The sequence below is a fragment of the Empidonax traillii genome, unplaced genomic scaffold (assembly GCF_003031625.1).
Source record: "Empidonax traillii isolate 1590-97213 ecotype Southwest subspecies unplaced genomic scaffold, ASM303162v1 scaffold30:size3273891, whole genome shotgun sequence".
Classification (NCBI taxonomy): domain Eukaryota; kingdom Metazoa; phylum Chordata; class Aves; order Passeriformes; family Tyrannidae; genus Empidonax; species Empidonax traillii.
In genome coordinates, this window is record NW_020955223.1 from 506335 (window position 1) to 524150 (window position 17816).

Here is a 17816-nt window from a genome sequence, read left to right on the forward strand (position 1 = left end):
GGGAGTGCCGAGGCCGTGCAAACCTCGGATGCAGTGACGGGCAAGAGAACCTTTGAATATATTACAAGTAAAAATATGCTTGAATAGCATCTCCATAAACTCGGGCTACTGCCATACTTGAGCTTGTCCAAACTGATTTGAAGCTATTTACAGACCTGTGTGATGTAATGGCCTCAAAACGCTGGTGTAGAGGAGACCAGATGAAGGTCCTTTGGGATCCTCAAGTGTAAGTGCAGCTGAGAGCCTGAGAAGAAAACATTAAATGCTCCTGCATAAGAGCAGACTCTTTCTCACCGGCCCACGCAGTTACCGCTGTTACGAGCATGCCACTTCTGTTTCACTGCTTGTATTCAACAGTACACAGCTGTGTTTTGTTGACTGATGCAGAGTGAGTACATGTATTTTTCTTGGTATTTGCCCTGAATTCTTTAAACACTAGAGGACTTGTTCACGATCACGCTGCACAAGCCCACACAGTGTTTTCTGGAATTGTATTTAAAGAACAACTGTTCTTTCTTGTTCTTACTCCAGAGATTAATGAAAGTATTAAACAAGTGGGTAGGACATAATCTTTAAGCATAATAGTTTGACCTAATTAGTTGAATTCAGTCCTTGCAATGAAAAATGTGCTCACGTGTTCTGAGAGCACTCCTATTTGAAATGCCTTGCTTTTGGAAAGAAAGAAGAGAGATGGGCATTCCTGGGTGAATCATTGTACTTCTGCAAATCTTGTTTTCCTGGCTGTAGAACAGAAAAATACGACTGATTTTTCTTAACTGCTTTGAGAGAGCTAGAAACTTTATTTTAGCTGTGATGGTTGAAGAGAGACATGTTTTGTAGGGAGAAGGGACATCTTATGTAGGAAGTTGTTATTATATTTCATGTCTTAAGTATATGAAAAATAGATTGTCATTATATGCAAAAATATATAATCACTACGTAAAAGTTGTCAGGAGATTATTAAATTCTATTGCATACCTTCCTTCCTAATGTACACGTGATATGTTAACATTTGCTAGCCTTTCATCCCATTCTACGCTTTGCAGTCTTAGATTAATTCAATCCATTTTTGCTCTAAAAGTTTTTTTTTATAAGAAGTTTTATTGTTTTGAAGAAAATCAGCTTTTCAAGAAATACTTGAGTAAGAAATGTGCCAAAAATTACTCAAAGTGTCCTTGTTAAAATGAAACCATCACAATTTTATATTGACTTAAAAAACATAAAAATACAAAATAGAATGTGCCAAGAATTTGTCTGGCATTATGTAGAACATGGAATAAAGATTCTGATCCCCTTTTAGTAAACTTTAGTAAAAATTTAGCTATGGAGTCCAGATTTGCTTGCCAAAGAGTTGACCTTCCCTGTTGTTTAGTCTAACCTATAGATGTGTTAGTATTTGTCACCTATTCTGCAAGCATAATTAGTTCTTAAAAAAAAAAGTACATATTCAGCTACACATTTGTCTGTTCAGCAGAAAAGTGTCTTTTTTTTCTTCTGCCTCAATGGGATCTGCTGTACCATGTACTGATTCAATGATCTGACTGGGTGCTCAGTATTTATTTTTTTTACTTAATAAGAGAGAGCATAAAAATAACTGTTGGAACCATCTGTACCTGAGCAAATTGTCATTTACAACAATTTGGAGTTTATTTGTATGTAATAATAAGCTCTTTAAGTGCTCCTTATGGATCTGTGGGGGTTTAGCAGAGATGGGAGTGGACTATCAGCAGGTAGCCTAAGGGTTTGAGTCTTGGTTTTTTGATTTCATTATTAAGTCTACAGAGGGAAAAATTTAGCTCATCCATTCTTCCCCTGATTTTATCTCATCCCAGAACAGTGAGGTAGCAGAACTAAGCAGTGGCCTGGGCATTTTGTAAACACCATAACATTTTTAGATGGTTCTTCAGCAATTTTTCACTACTCACAGGAAAGGAATGAGAAAAAGCAGTTCTCATTCTCTGAAAATTGTAGATCAGAGGTTGGATTGAGTGAGCTCTAAAATTGCAAGTAACTTCTTTCAAATTCTAATTAACATATCTCCTTAGTTTCCTCTAGTATATATAATTACAAAAAGGTACATGTCCTTCTCAGCTTCCTGGCCTACTGAGTACAGTAGCTTCACTGGCCACTTCTTGCTGTTAACATCGGCTCCAGGGCTGCTGCCTGCCCCATTTCCAGCTGCACTGGCATCTCTCCTTGCTAGACTAGTAGCCTTGCTCTCCTGTGGCACTTCCTTGGGAACTGTGTGATCCATGGGTTAGCTGCACGCTCTGGACAGGTTTGGTCTGGTCCCTTGCTCATTCCACCTGCCAGTGTGCCTGGTGTGCCTCCACATCTCACATTTCTGCAAGCTGTCACAGTCATTGCCTGGTTTCATTTGAAATGAAATCTTACATCTGCTCTCACTGAGCACATGAAAATTTGTAACACTTTCCAGTGCAAAGTCAAAAAGTAAGTGTAAGTAACATATGATCTTGGGGACTAGAAGTGCTTACAGTCTCCTGTGGAGACAGCAACTGCAAAATGAGTGTTGGAAAGAAGATTCCTGAAGTGTTCCTCAGATGGAACTGGTTAAGTTGGTATCTCCTTTATTCTGTCCAAATAGATCAGTGAAGGCTGGTTTGCAAACCAGACTGCTTCTGAGAGCATGCATTTCCTATGCCACGAGAAGGGCATTCAAGAGGCTTCATGAAAAGGGAATTTCCAAATAAGCTCAGCCTTTCTCAGAGGTACTTGTACGGATCAGCTCTGTGATAGCTCCTCTTATTTTGAAAACTATTCCTCTCTTCCAGAAGAATTTATCCTTTGAATTTTTTGCACAGTTTTACTAACAGAACGTAGCTTTGGCTTCACTAGAGATGATGGTTTCTGGTTCAGTACAATGCCCTGACATACTTCATTAGGTCAACATAAACTATTCCCTAAAGCTCATGTTACTCTTGTAAGAGAAGTAACCCCCATGTACAACATGCTTTTCTGTAACTATTCCTTCTATTTATAAATAATGGACAAAGGCCTCGTCTCCACTGCAGTGCCAGCTCAGGCTATAATTCAGCTTTTGCCCTTGCCCTCAACTCCATACCCAACATGCACAAGTCACTGATTCAGTTCAAGGGTTTGGGGCCTGCCAGAAGTTTGTCCTTGCTGCCTGGTTTAAATAATAAGCAGCAGGGATTGGGGTGCGCGCCAGTATTGGCTACATGTGTACGATCATTTCTATTTGCATTAGGATTCTGCAGTTGAAGCTGCGGTTCAGTTCATGCTTCAGAGTGTTCTTGGAGGCTGTGAACAGCAGACCTTTGGGGTAAAATTAAAGGTGTTTCAGAACATTGCATATTACACTCAAAGTGATAACTATGCCCTTTCACAGGATCAGACTATCGTAGGTTAATACAAAAGAAATCCCCTGTTAAGTGTGCAGGGGTCCTTCCCACCAATCCTTCCACTGTACAGATCCAGTGTTGTTGTGACATGCTGCTTGGTGGTGTAACTACAATTTTTAGCACGCTGCCGGGGCTGTTAATCTGCTTGCAATCATTTTGTGTGCTTGAATGCTGTTGCTGTTATTTACAGTTTCCCTGTGTAACCGCTCTCATTTGAGATTAACTGGCTTGAGCAGAATAACTCCAACTAATCAGGGAGAAGTTTACCTTTTTCCCTTGCATGAAATAAATGTGTGGAATCTTCCCTCAAGGCTTCCCTGAGTTCTTGAGTTGTTAAATCACTTATTTCCATATTTGCTTTTTTGTAACGTGCCGGCTTTAATCAATGCAGTGGGACTTTCCGACAGCACTGGGACGTATTTCACATTCACATCAGAGGAGAGCAAAGCCCAGCAGGATAATATCTATTTTTTTTTAAGCATAAGACATTTCGTTTTGCTAAACAGATTGGATGTTCTGATTTGAAATTATGAGTGGTTAAACGGCATCCTATCTTTAATTAGGTTGCACAGACTGAGTCATTTTGCAAGCTAGACATTTTAATTTACAATCTACTGCACTGCAGCACTCTTCAGGGCCTTCTGCTATGTAATAAGGTATTCAACTTGCAGCACAGGCTTTAAAAATATCGGAGTACTCTCTGTGACTTCACTTGTTTATTTTATATTTTCAATTCTAGTTGCAAATCAAACATGCAGTTACAGAAGCTGAAATTCAGAAGCTGAAGACAAAGGTAAGAATCAATATATGGTTAATACATGTAATACAGTTTTCTTCGTACAAAATCAAATCTGAAGACATGTATGTGGGTGGAGAAGTCAACATCCTTATAAAAGGCTGATTAAGAAGCACAGTGGCTCAGCTAAATCTTGTCTTAGTGTATATTCTATATTCAAATTTTCAAGTAAAATCTTAAGTGCTGCTATTGAGAGAAACTTCAACTTTTGCAGCTTCAATTAAACATACGTTTTAAGGGGTATCATAATGACCAAATAGCAGATTTCTAGTTTTAAAATTCTAATGCATTTTCTCAGGTTTTAAAATTGTATTTGGATTGAATATTCAAGTCCAAGTTAGTTGTTTTTTTTTTTTTACCAGTGATGTTAAAGTATCCTGTTTATGCTACGTTGCTTTTTTTGACATTTTAAAAAAAACTGACCTGTTTTAAATGTATTTAATAGAAATTATTTTTTATATACAGAAGAAAAAGTGTTGTTATATCTTGTTGCAGTTCTCTTCAAAAGATACTCTAGAAAGAAAAAATATTACCAGTTTAAAAGAAAACATCACACAATCAGTTGCTAGTTATTAGACTGAATTTGCTATAGCAATAAAAAGGAATTTTATTTTTTTGTTGTTTGTTTGTTTGTTTTGGGTTTTTTTTTTGTACTAGGGTAATCTTTATGGTTACCCTAGTACAGCTAGGGTAACAGTACAGCTGATAATTCAGTTGTTCAGTAATACAAGGTTTTGTAATGACATCCTGCTCTTTGAGTCTGAATACATTATAAGGGAAATAAAAAGGAGATAAATTGAACTTCAGAAAAAGATTTTAGATTATTATTTCTTTTTGGCAGCATTTGCACTCACCATGTATTTTGCACAGTGTTTATCAAATCTGCATAAATTATTGTTAAAAACAAATTTAAAGTGCAACTATTTTCTGCAATTCTGTAAGAATTGCATGCAATGTAATTTCTGTTGTAGTGTGTCAGTTCAGAAGGTCAGAAATCTTTTCTTCCTCTGCTTTCCAGTTCCAATCTAACAATTGGAGCCACACGGTCGATCCCTTGGGATTGTGCTGAGCCCCATTGACTTGATAACAACAATGCGTGGGTGTAAACGTTCATCTGTGCAAATTCATTTGCAAGATTAGGGTTAATTTGCCTTTTTATGTTGGACCTCTTTACCTTTATTGTGTTTTCAGTAAAGCTGAAGAAATTGTGACTAGTTTAACAATATTACTAATAAAATTGCAAACAATTTTTTTGTGTGTATCATCTGTGAATGCCAGCAGAACTACCTAGAGCAAATTAAACAGTCTTGATAAGTAAAAAGGGGTGTTAAGGCATTTTTTGTTCGCTGTAAATTCTGGGAGCTAAAATACACAAGCTGCTGAATGACAGCACCAAACAATGAAAACTGTAGGTAGTGTCAGTTAGGAAGCAAAACGCCAAACACACACACACAAAAAAGTGGATATCAGATTCCCCCTCCCCAAAATAAGAAACATTATCATTTTATGAAAGGGTATCAATGCTTTATAGCTAGCACCTGAGCCACATGCATAGAGCAAAATGCATCCCTAGTGCTGACTGATTAACCCTGCACTTTGCCCGAGTACTCCACTATTGACATTTTCAAATGTCAGTCAGTCAAATAGGTTACTATAACCCAGAGATGCATAGAGGCTGCACTGGAACACTGGGCAAAAGCTCTACTTGGTTTTACGAGGAGTAATAATGTACGTATCAGCCTGTTTTCTTTGTCTTGGAACACTCTTTGCACTGCTAGCATATTACTAGTGTTGTTACTAATTTACTGATTTTCACTATTCATGTTGCTTGAATTAATCCTGAACTATAAGGCAGGTTTTTATGGACTGCATCTCCTCTCCTTTGTTCAGCTGCAGGCTGCTGAGAATGAGAAGGTGAGGTGGGAATTGGAGAAGACCCAGCTCCAGCAGAACATTGAGGAGAATAAGGAAAGGATGATGAAATTAGAAAGTTACTGGATTGAGGCACAAACCCTGTGTCACACGGTGAACGAGCATCTCAAGGAGACACAAAGCCAGTATCAGGCTCTGGAGAAGAAATATAACAAGGCAAAGAAATTAATCAAGGATTTTCAGCAAAAGTAAGCGGCTACACCAGGGGCAGCAAATGACTTAGTGGCCAGATAGGAAACATGTATGTGATATATTTTGAAATATGAACCTCCCTATTAAACACCTGTAAGGTAAACAATATTTTCCACTTTTTTTTTTTCATGGAAAACGTGGGCTCTTTATTATGGGAAAATGTTACTAGTATTCGAGCTGTAGTCATACTGTAGCTAAATAAAGACTTAGTGTGTAGTATTCCAGGTTGGAATGTTTCTGAATTACTGGATAACTCAATGTGATTACAAACAACAAAGAGTAATCATAGTAAAACATTTGATTAGCCAGGTTTGCAGGAATTTATATTGGTACTGTGTCAGCTGGATTCATTCCTACTGTGTACTAATGTGACATCAAGAAGAATATTGTTTTGTTACATTTTACATTTTATTTTTCTTCTTGTAGATGCCAGGAATGTTTCAGCTGAATTGAGCTAACTGATGATTACCTGTCTCCCTCTGTTTCATGTGGTCCTTTCTCCCTGATGGCTAGCAAAAATTATAGCATATATCTTACATTTCTATAACAGCTTCCATTGCCCAAATTCCTTTTTTTTTAACCCAGCAACTTTTTCTACTGAAATATACTTGTTTAAAGAAGAAAACTCAAAAACATACAGCAATATCAAGTGACAACTGGGACTGCAGAAATTACTTTCCTGTCCCATTAAAAAGCGAATTAGATTGTCAAAGCGTCATTACCTGTCTTGGAATTTCAGGACTGTTCCAGAACTAGTTTGCATCTTGTGCTTTCTATCAAAAATGTCTTTGATATTCAAAATAAAAAGAGATAGGGAAAGTCACTAGAATGAGTTTGGATAGCCTTTGTTGTTATTCTGCTTTATATTAGTAGAATGTCTAGTTGGTTGTTTTAAAGTATCTCCGACTCCTAAATTGACCAAACAGGTTTCCTTATAGCTTACCAGAAAATTTGATGTGTACCTGAAGAGTTACAGATGTCCTTTCTGCGAAAGAGTGCAGTCATGCTCTAGTAAAACAGAGATTTTGCTCCATTTCCCACAACAGAGAACAACATAAATTAAGATAATGTTGTTTCTGTTGTAAATACAGAGTATGAAAAAATTTAGTTTAACTTTTTTGATGATCAGTTAGAACTGAGATTTTTTTCCCAGATAAATTACTTTTACCATTTTTGCGTCATCCTCTAGCGTATTCACTTAGACTAATCGCGTAGGGGTTTGTCCTGATTGCAGTTTTCTAGTCCTTATTAAGTAAGTGATAAATTATTTGTTCAGGACAGATTTTTTCAGATGCATAGCTTAAGATTTTTCAGAACATTTTTGTTTCTGTTTAAGTCTGATTGCGTTGATGACAGCAAATACATTTTTATTTTTCTCTAAGAGAACTTGACTTCATCAAACGCCAGGAAGCTGAACGAAAGAAAATAGAAGATCTGGAGAAAGCACACCTGGCGGAGGTTCAAGGCTTACAAGCTCGTGTGAGTAGCATTTACTCTTCTATGTTAAGAATGAGGGTGATATAAGAAATGTCCGATATTCTGGAAAAACAACATATCTAATGGGGAGGGTGTATTGGGATATGTGTTATGGGTAATACTATGTTGTATTTCTTTCAGATACAAGACTTGGAAGCAGAAGTTTTCAGGCTAATGAAACAAAATGGGAGCCAGGTTAACAACAACAACAACATTTTTGAAAGGCAAACATCTTTTGGAGAAGTTTCTAGAGGAGATCCGGTGGAAAATATAGATACTAAGCAAGTGACCTGCCTGGATGGCTTAAGTCAAGGTTGGTTTGAAATGCACCCTAACTCCTATGAATCATGGATTGATTGGGGTTGGAAGAACCTTAAAGTTGATCTAGTCCCAACCTCCCTGCCATGTGCAGGGACACTCCCACTAGACCAGGTTGCTCAAGGCCTTGTCCAGTCTGGCCATGAACACTGTCAAGGATGGGGCATCCACAACCTACTGTGCCAGTATCTCACCCCCCTCACAGTAAAGAATTTATTCCTAATATTCTAACCTAAATTTTCCCTCTTCCAATTTATATCCATCACTCCTTGTACATTTCCTGACAGAGTCCCACTTCAGCTTCCCAGTGCTGGAAGGTTGCTATGAGGTCTCCACGCAACCTGCTCTTCAACAGCCCAAACTTTTCTCAGCCTGTCTTTGGAGGGGGTGGTGCTTCGGTTGTCTTAGCAACCTCATGACACTCCTCTGGATTTGATCCAACAGCTCCATGTCCTTCTTATGCTGGGGGCCGCAGAGCTGTACACAACACTCCAGGTGGGGTCTCACAAAAGCAGAGTAGTAGAGGGTCAGAATAGAGGAGAGCAGAGTAGAGGGTCAGAATCACCTCCCTCAACCTGCTGGCCTCACTCCTTTTGATGCAGCTGAGGATTCCATTGGCTTTCTGGGCTGTGAGCACACACTGCCAGCTCATGTTGAGTTTTCATCAACCATCACCCCCGAGTCCTTCTCCACTGGGCGACTCTCAGCCCCTTCTCTGCCCAACACGTAGGTGTGCCTGGGGTTACCATGCCCCAAGTGTAGGGCTCTATAATGTACGTTAACAGCGTGGTTATCATTTAGGATTTAAAAGAAACAATTAATAATGCCGGGATGTTGATATTTTTCCAAAATTCAGTATCTAATGACAACTGTATCAGTGTTCTACCTAATAATGCCTATACAGAGTCCCAGAATAGCTGTACAATGTATATTCTAATAGAAATGGAAGTGACTAAGTGTTAATATAGGAAAGATCATTATTGATTTCTTAAAGCTTTCTGTAGGATGCCATCAACATTTAGGTTTAATTTGATGCTTCTGGTATTTTAATAAAGTAGGAGGAAACTGTGTTTTCTCCTGTGTTCCTAAATCTGTCCCTAATTACCCAACCACCAAAGATGAAACAAGAACAAAGTTACTAGAATGAGAAAACAATGTTAAATCCACTATTTTTAATGCTTCTCTGCAAGTTCTAATTGCACCTTGGTACAGACATCAAAAGGAACCTTGTAGGTGGCACTCACCATTTCTCAGGATGGAACCTTTTGTGAATAACATGCAAATTCTTTACAAACACGTTCATTAAAAAACTTAATCAGCTATAGCGCAGCCTGATTTACAACATCAGATTTGTAATACTTTGTTCTGCATTACCAAAGAAACAAAACAGTTTGTGCCAGCACTGAGATGTGGATAGATGCTGTCAGCAGGGTGGCTGTGCCCTTTACTTGTTTCGCACAGAAAAGATAATTCTCATTTTTAGACTGTGCCAGTGAAAACATACAGATAACTTCCACAGCTTAGTTAAAGTTCTGTAATTACAAGTGGCTTCTCACTGTTTAAGGATATGCAGAATTAAAGCCAATTTAGGCCTACAGCCTTGGGAAAAAACCTGTTTGATGCAGGAGTAGGCAATACTTACTCTGTATTCAGTAACATCTTTGAAATCACATGTCAAAGGTGTTGGAATTTTGACAAGGGAACAACCAAACTTTGTTCCTATAAACTATAATATTTTTTATTTCTGTGGTGAAAAAAATACAATACATTGTGAAATAAATTAATTTCTAGCAAGTATAGAGGTGTTTTATTAAAATTGATATTTTAGCAATCATTTCATGTGTGGACCTAAGCAATATTGCTTTACAAAGAAATCAATGGGAATTACATTATCAACAAATATAAATAAGAGCTAGTCCTGCTGAAATGATATTAGGTGATATGCAGACCTTGTGGAATTGGTTTCCACAAATCTTCAAAGAGCTTCTTTCTATCAAATGTTTATTGTACTGAAATTTCTGAAGTTCAGAAGAGCACTCAGGATGAGAAGTCTGTATTTCTATTGTAGAGACTCAGTAAAAATGTAAAACTTTTAATACTTAGCCAAACTGTTAACAGAAAACCTTTCAGTAGTTTGCATCAGGAGAGGAAAACGTGTTTTCTTCACCTGACTCACAAAAATCATGTTTACATGTACTGTTGTAACAATGTCCGCACCCATCTATGACTCAAGAGCTAAAATCCAGGAATTTCTACACATTTAAAAAAATGTAAAATTCTTTCTAAAAATTTGAAAATTCTTTGTATAGCATTAAAATTCTGCATGTCAGTGCTTCAAAAGTATGTTTTCCAATTGATGCCTTTCCATGAAAATTTTCAAATAGCTGTCTTTTTTCATTGCAAAAATGTTCTCTTGGAGCAATGCCACCAGTGTTAATTACTTATAGAATTAAAATACATGAATTTAAATGCCCAAGTTTAATCACCTGATACAAACACAAATTATTTGCTGGGAAAAATAGATAATCAGCAATGATTTTTTGAAAACCTAAGCAACATAGTTAGACCTTAGATTCCAGGCTGGATTTGTGTTTTTAAGAGAGCCCTAAATGTGCTATAGCACTCTTTGACTTCCATATACCCTTTCCAGTAAATTCTGTATCAGTCTCTGAAATCTGTATCAGACTGCAATGTAGTGATACTTACTCTGCAGACAGAGAGCCTAGGTATCCATATAATTCTTGTTTAACCCTTTTGAGAAAAGGACTTGCCATTAACTCATGATGTTTGCAGAGGAGCTATAAATGTCAGGGAAGATGTCCATGATGTTTTGGAGTGCAAGCAGAATCCCTCTGGGTTCTGTGTGTTGTGCACGCTGCCTTTGTGACGTTCACACTGGTGCTTCAGTCTCTTTTCTGGCTCTTGGTTGGCGAGTATAACACATACTCCCAGATCAAGCCTGGAGTAGGACTGCATGTACACAGCCACATCCCTTAGTTTTTGTTCAGAAGCTTGCAGAACTGTCTTCCCTCAAAAAATTAGGTTATGTAAAAATATCATATTTTAATTAAAAATATATCTAGTATGGTCTTGCTTCCATGTGATCTGGGACATTTTATTGCATTCTTACATATTAATAGACTTGGGAAGAAGTAATGGATGCAACTTGATGGTCACAAGTATTCGAGTATATCTCTTCCTAACACTGCTGGTGCTCTGGCCATGTTTAGCATCATGACAGACTATACGACTCCTCAGGCTGTAACACAACCTCATACTGAGCTTAAGGGGCTGCCAGTAACATCAGTGGAAGTTAAAAGGAGAAAATCAAAACCATTGTGACCCACAGAATTCTTCTATTGCTTTGCCAGGGAATACTAGAAACCTGAGGATTGTGTTTCTCTTACAAATATATGATTTATTCTGAAAGTCCAGAAAAATTATATTAAGTGCATTGTAGCTTTCTGATTTAGTGGTCATGGGCTGTAGCTGCAGTAATGAATCAAGATACTTACTGAAAGGAGTCAGTGGTTTAAAATCTAAACAGTTCAGTGCTAAGGTTGTCTTTGACAATATTTACTCATCTCTGTGCAAGTGCCCATTCAAGCCACTTTGTGGCTGTACTTTTGGGTGTCTTTGGATACCTGGGGACGCATTATTTCACAGGAGGAGATCTTGAAGTCTATCAGCCTGTAAAATGGAAAAAGAGTGGGAAGACAGACAAGCTCTTTCCTACTCCACGGTGGTACTGAAATAATTCAGATGGAAGACCATTGGAGTCAAGTGGTTAAACATCTGATGAAAGAAAGTCTAATTACATTTTCTCTGAGAGCAAAATAAAACCTGTTATGACTTTTATGTGAGAGACGTACCAGGCTCCCTAGTGGGTTGGGAGATTCCTAGGGAAATGTGTGATATGTGTTTTTGTGCTCGGAGGAGTGAAGGCTGGCTGCTCTCTGCAGAAGTGGGAGCTGGAACTGGGGGTAACAGCACGTGTGGCTGGAGCAGAGACTGTCTGACAGCAGCCCAGTTCCACTGCAGCAACATGTGGTGAGCAGGGCAGGACCAGTGATGGGGTGGAGGAAGCAGGAAGCTCCAGGCCCAGATGGTATTTTGCTTTAACAAAGCCAATATGACCAGCTGTGTGAACACTGTTTGCTTAATTTCAGCGTGAAAGGAAGGGATGTATGGAAGTGTTTACTACTGAAAGAACAAGTGTAAGCAGTTCAAGCCATGACAATGTGCAACTATCCTATGGAGTACTTAGGACAGAAGCCTAATTACAAGTCAGACAATGCTAATTCTTTTGTATTGTCGTGTGACTGGAAAATTTAACTCCTACTCAAACAAAAGTAAAAAATATCTCTAAGATCAGATTCTTATTAATTAGTGTGTTATGAATGCAGTACTTAGACAAGTAAATTAATCTAATGGGTTATGGTTTGATTTATACTGTCAGGATTGAAAAAAAAATAGTTAAAACCATAAAGAATCTGTTCCTTTTCTGGTGTAAAATGCAAACACAGCTCCTAAAATGTTTTTTGTCTTAGTTACTACAACTTTATAAAGTTATAAATTTGTTACAATATTCAGATTTCATTTGAGTGGATTCTTGATAGCTAAGAAAAGTGCAACTATGTTAGCTCTTGTTGTAGAGGCAAGCCATATATGCAGTGTTCAGTACTCTTGCTCATAAGACATTCAGGAATAGGGTGGCTTTGAAAGTAGGCAGGTAAGATGGTTTCATTGTTCCATTTTTTATACGCAGTATTTCTCCAATTTTCATGTATTGCATAGTGATGTTTATGCTGTGATGGAGGAAAACTCTCTTCAGGCCAAGCACATGTAAGTCCTTCTGAAGTAGTCTAAGAGGACCTGCTTTCTGGGCTAGTATAGCTGGGTTTGTGTGGTCCTTCATGTAACTGTGGGAATAATTTGTTGAGTTCTTAAGTATCTGGAGTTGATTCTTTGCTGTACACTTACTGAATCTGTGTAGATAAACTTGTTTATGCAAATGACTTCTTTTTTCCAAGAGTACTTTTGCAGTTACAAAGATACAGGTACAAGTAAAATGTGTCTTTTCTAACATAAATGATTCTATGCAAAGTGCTTGTGCTTGCATGTACTTCCTCTGTTAGGAAGAAGTAGCAAAAGATTGTTCTGCTAAATAGCTCCAAATCCTGTTTCCATACAGATTTCAATGAAGCAGTTCCAGAAACAGAGAGACTGGACTCCAAAGCTCTGAAGACTCGAGCTCAGCTGTCAGTGAAGAACAAGCGGCAGAGGCCTTCCAGGACCAGGCTGTACGACAGCATCAGTTCAACTGATGGAGAGGACAGCCTTGAACGAAAGGTGAGAAGGACTCTACCCCCTCTTTCAGACTTCCTATGGAGTGCTAGATGGCCCCTGTAAGTCATTTCATTCTCTATCCTTTCATTGTAGCACAGGCAGTATTTATTCTTCTGTGGCCAGTCTGCTGTGAATGTCCTTGAGTAATGTGCGAGTCCAGTCTCCTTTTGAGTCAGCACATCTGGTTTTTTTGGTGTTATTGTGTTTTGACTGGAATCGTGGTCTTTTGGATTTACATGTGCTTTATAATGCAGAATTGGTCCTTTCATTTATGCAGGAGGTGACAGGAGCTGGAATTGTGCATTTCTCTATTTGTTAATTTTTTAACACAATTGTTTTGTCCTATTCTGATTTCTGTCTGAAAGCAAATACCAATAAACAACATTGTGTGTGCTGTCAAAGGGTAATGCCATGAATTACTAGAGCGTTTCGTACAAATAGAAAGCTAAATAATGGATAAAAGAAATGCATGTTCAAAGTAAATCTTTCTCTGTTTGCTTACTAAATGGTATAACCTGCTTTATAATCTCTTATACCAACAGCCATCACACAGTTACAGTAGTCCCATGCACATTTCAAAATCACCACTGCCCTTATGCATGAGAGCATCCTCACCAGCATCAGATTCTGGTGCTTCCTCCCTCTCCCCCGTGGCTAGCAGTGCAGCAATCTCACTTGACAACCTAACTGAAAACCAAGAAGAAGAACAGCACCACAAAGGAGGTGTCCTTTCCCCATATGCTCGGGGAGACACTCCACTTTCGTCTCCTTCAAAATCTGGGCACAGCTCTGAAGCATCTCCTTTGCATCACCCAGCTGGCAGGAATATTTTACAGGATAAAGGTATTACTATTTTTTTTACAATAAATTGATGCTTCATTTTGCTCACTTACACCTACTTAGTGACCTTTTGTTGTGTAGTAGGACCTTAGTAACTAGCAGGTCATCATATCATAACTTCTTTTGTCTACCTGGAAGTCAGAAAATTACAAATGACCATGTCTAAAGGTATAAGAAAATGACAAAGTTTAAAATGGGATAGGGAACTGCTTACTTTTTTTTTTTTTTTCTTTCTTGGAACTCACTGAAAAAAAAAAACAGGGAAGTTGCCTTTAAGAGAACGTTGTATTGTGTTTTTTAAAAAAACAAGAGTATTTAACCTTGGGACATCTCTATTACAAAAATGCTTAACACAGTGTACTTACTCAAATAATGGGATTTTGGCACTGCTAGATGATTTTTTTGGAGGGTGCAGAAAGGAGTGTAAAGCAAGAACAACATATTGTAGCTTTCAGTTGCTGAGAGGCAGCACAGTCTAGATTTAACGTGAGGTTGGTGTCTGTGCACTCTTCATTTATAGACATAAAAAACAGAAGGTAATTTTTGGGGGAGATTGTCCTCATTCGTTTTAATTTAATTTAGATTCTTTAAATTCTAGCTGGATAATAGGATGCAATCATACATAGCTCAGGAAAAGTGGTAAACACCAGTTTATTATATTAATTAACAGTATGGTATGTCACAGAACACTGAGCTCTCCCTTTCAGGTGCCTTTGGAAGTGAAAATTAGCATTTGACACAACTTCAGCATTCTTGCAATCTGAAACTATCACATAAGCTAAAATATGTGATAAAAGCCATTTATAGGTGAAGGGTACAGGAATAGGTCTAGATAGGTTCATGATAGACTGGCTTACTTGAATTAACTTAAAAGAACAATTTATTGTAATGTTTTTGTGGGTTAAATTGTTAATGATTCAAAGTTAAATTCAATATTTGAGTTTTGCCAGTAAAAATAAGGGTGTGAACGTAAGAGTGTGACTTTCCAAACTCATGCTTCAGCTTGAGTGTGATTGGTTTATCAGGAAAGCCCTAAATCCTGCATTGCCAACTGATGTACAGAAAGTACCTTGATAAAATTTTAGTGGAAACTAGCCTTGTCATGTAAGGAATAGGGTATTACATTCCACCCACTGTGTCACTCTTTCCATTTTAGGTTTGAAAAATAATCTCTGTCTAAATATTGATGTCACGCTTTCCCCACTGTGACCATAAAGTAAACAACCTGTGCTTTTGTGGGTATCCACGTTCAGATTAGTAGTACATTAGAATTAATCAGAGAGATTTAGTTTCAAATGGAAAAATTGCATTAATAAGTCCTAAATATATATATATATATATATATATATATATATATATATATATGTATACTAAAGCAGTTGTTTGGCAACAAGTGTTGTAGCAATACTATTTTGACTGTTAATTTGGCTGTTAAACTCATACAGCTCAGAAAATAAAAAGAGACATTGTATTTGTTCTATTTGTTCAGGTGAGGGGTTTTTTTTAGAGATGTAGAGACAACATCTGTGGACAAATGTATGTCCATTGGTAAATCTCTCATTAGCAAAAGTGAGCATTAGCAAGCTCACACTTTTCTTTTGTTCTTTTTCCTTATGAGATCCTGCAGTGTTGTGGGAGGGGCTGCAGTTGTGTGAGATGAGTTTCATTGCAAAATGATGAGGAATTTTGCTTATTTGGCTTTTAATTACAGCTTTTTCATGTGTATGTGATGAATTTGTTTTCTTCAGTTCTTCCTGCTTTGTACAACAGCATCCTTTGATAAGGCCATGAGGTGACCCCTGTGGGCAGTACTCGCTGACGTGGGGCTGCCTGCAACTGGTGTGTGACCGTGGGGAGGAAAGTTAGGTCTAGTCTCCTTTCACATCCATCAGCCACAGACGGCTTACACACCAGCTTGAGGCTGGAAGTGATGGATTAAACAGCTTCTGTGTGATTTATCCTGAGGAATTGGCTTTCCCTTAACCTCTCTGAAGAACAAGGAGCTGGGGAAGGTGGACCTATCCCGGGTGGCTGAAGTGCCCTCCTGCCCCGACGGGGTGCCTGCAGCTCTGGCTCATGGTCACTGCCGTGTGCCAAGCACTGTGTACTTCCCTGCATGCAAGACCCTGTAGATTCAGATCTACTCTGCTATGAGGCTGGTTTTGGGACCTAGCCTATCTATTTGCCACTATATCCCATAGCCAGCACAGGTATTTTCCCCAGGAAGTCATCGTTATTCAGAGGGCCCTGGCTGGCCCAAGCTGTGTGAGAGGGGAAGTATTGTGGTACAAGAGCCTGAATAGAAATTTGTTATACCAGGTAGCTGCTACATGTCCTTGTGAGCTCTCCTTGTGAGATGTTTTTTTTCTACTACAGCATCAAAACCTCCATTTCACTGACTTTCATTAAGAAGTTTCTCAAAAAACCACATTGCCCCTTGGCCCCCAAGCCTGTGAATAGCTAGTGTGCAAACAAACTTTGCAAGTTTTTACTTGAAAGTGACAATTTTGGCAGTGATTAAATGAGAAATGTTCATTAAAGGTCAAAGAGGAACCATAAGAGGAGACAGAAGAGGAGTGTGCGTGGTGTAAGGTTGATGCAGAGTGTGTATTGCCTTAAGTTCTCCTCTACTTCCCTGCAGAATGGATTTCTTCTGAGGAGACTTCTCCTTGCTTTTGTCATTTTTCATTTTACTTTTTTTTGTTTGCTTTTTTGGCATGAGATTACTTGTCATTTGGTTTTTTTTTCTTTTTTTTTTAATATAAGGACTTGTGTTGGTAGAAACAGTATGGCTTTTAGAGTGTGGGTATTGCAAGAGGCTTATTTTCCTGCATTTCAAAGGATTTATGAACCAGTTGCACACTACATTTTTTACTTGAATGAAAAGTTGGGCAGATATTATCCTCAAAGCAGCTCACAAAATTCTATACACAGAGTTGACTGTCCTGTGGTAGTGCTGTGGTATTTTGGGTTATTTCTGAGGGCTTAATTTATATCAACCACAGTGGGAGAAATCCACAAACGCAGCAGTGCTCTCAGTTAAAAGTTACTCTGTGTCTGAGGTCACATTGCAAAAGCCACCAAACCACAAGTGATATGAGTGAATGACCTTCATTTGCTTCCTCTAGAGTATTTGGGAACAGTCCTTATGTTTTAAGAGTAACTGTGTCTGAATTTTTTAACTACCGTATGTTTTCTTTTGGCTTCCATATAGATTTCACAGGATGTTTTCCAGACTCAGATTCATTGTTTTGGCTTTATAGGTACTGCAGACTGTTTCCTCTCTAGGCTTTGACAGTGTTTGTAGAAGAGATCAAAAATTGATAGATGTCTCAGGGCAGATTTATTAACTAAGCTACTTTTAGTTCTTTCTTTCTTTGGGTTGTGGGGTTTTTTTTGGTGGTGGTTTTTGTTTGGGGTTTTTTTTGGCTGTTGTTTTTGTTTGTTGGGGTTTTTTGGTTTTGGTTTGGCTTGGGTTTTTTGTGTTTTTTTTTTTTTTTTTTTTTTTTTTTAATTCAGAGTGGTTAGAT

The 17816-nt window shown here is 38.1% G+C and overlaps 1 protein-coding gene across 6 annotated transcripts in view; it reads left to right on the forward strand.

The window, feature by feature from the left end:
- PPP1R9A (protein phosphatase 1 regulatory subunit 9A) overlaps window positions 1-17816 on the forward strand; it is a 137994-nt gene that overhangs the window by 106743 nt on the left and 13435 nt on the right. For 4 of the 6 annotated variants that reach the window (XM_027910726.1, XM_027910720.1, XM_027910730.1 and 1 more), the window contains exons 8-13: window positions 4123-4176; window positions 6070-6299; window positions 7686-7782; window positions 7921-8092; window positions 13292-13449; window positions 13989-14289. In XM_027910726.1, the coding sequence (XP_027766527.1) occupies window positions 4123-4176; window positions 6070-6299; window positions 7686-7782; window positions 7921-8092; window positions 13292-13449; window positions 13989-14289 (1012 nt within the window). The remainder of the gene's footprint in view (window positions 1-4122; window positions 4177-6069; window positions 6300-7685; window positions 7783-7920; window positions 8093-13291; window positions 13450-13988; window positions 14290-17816) is intronic. The other 2 variants (XM_027910742.1, XM_027910747.1) reach the window with 1 other exon arrangement.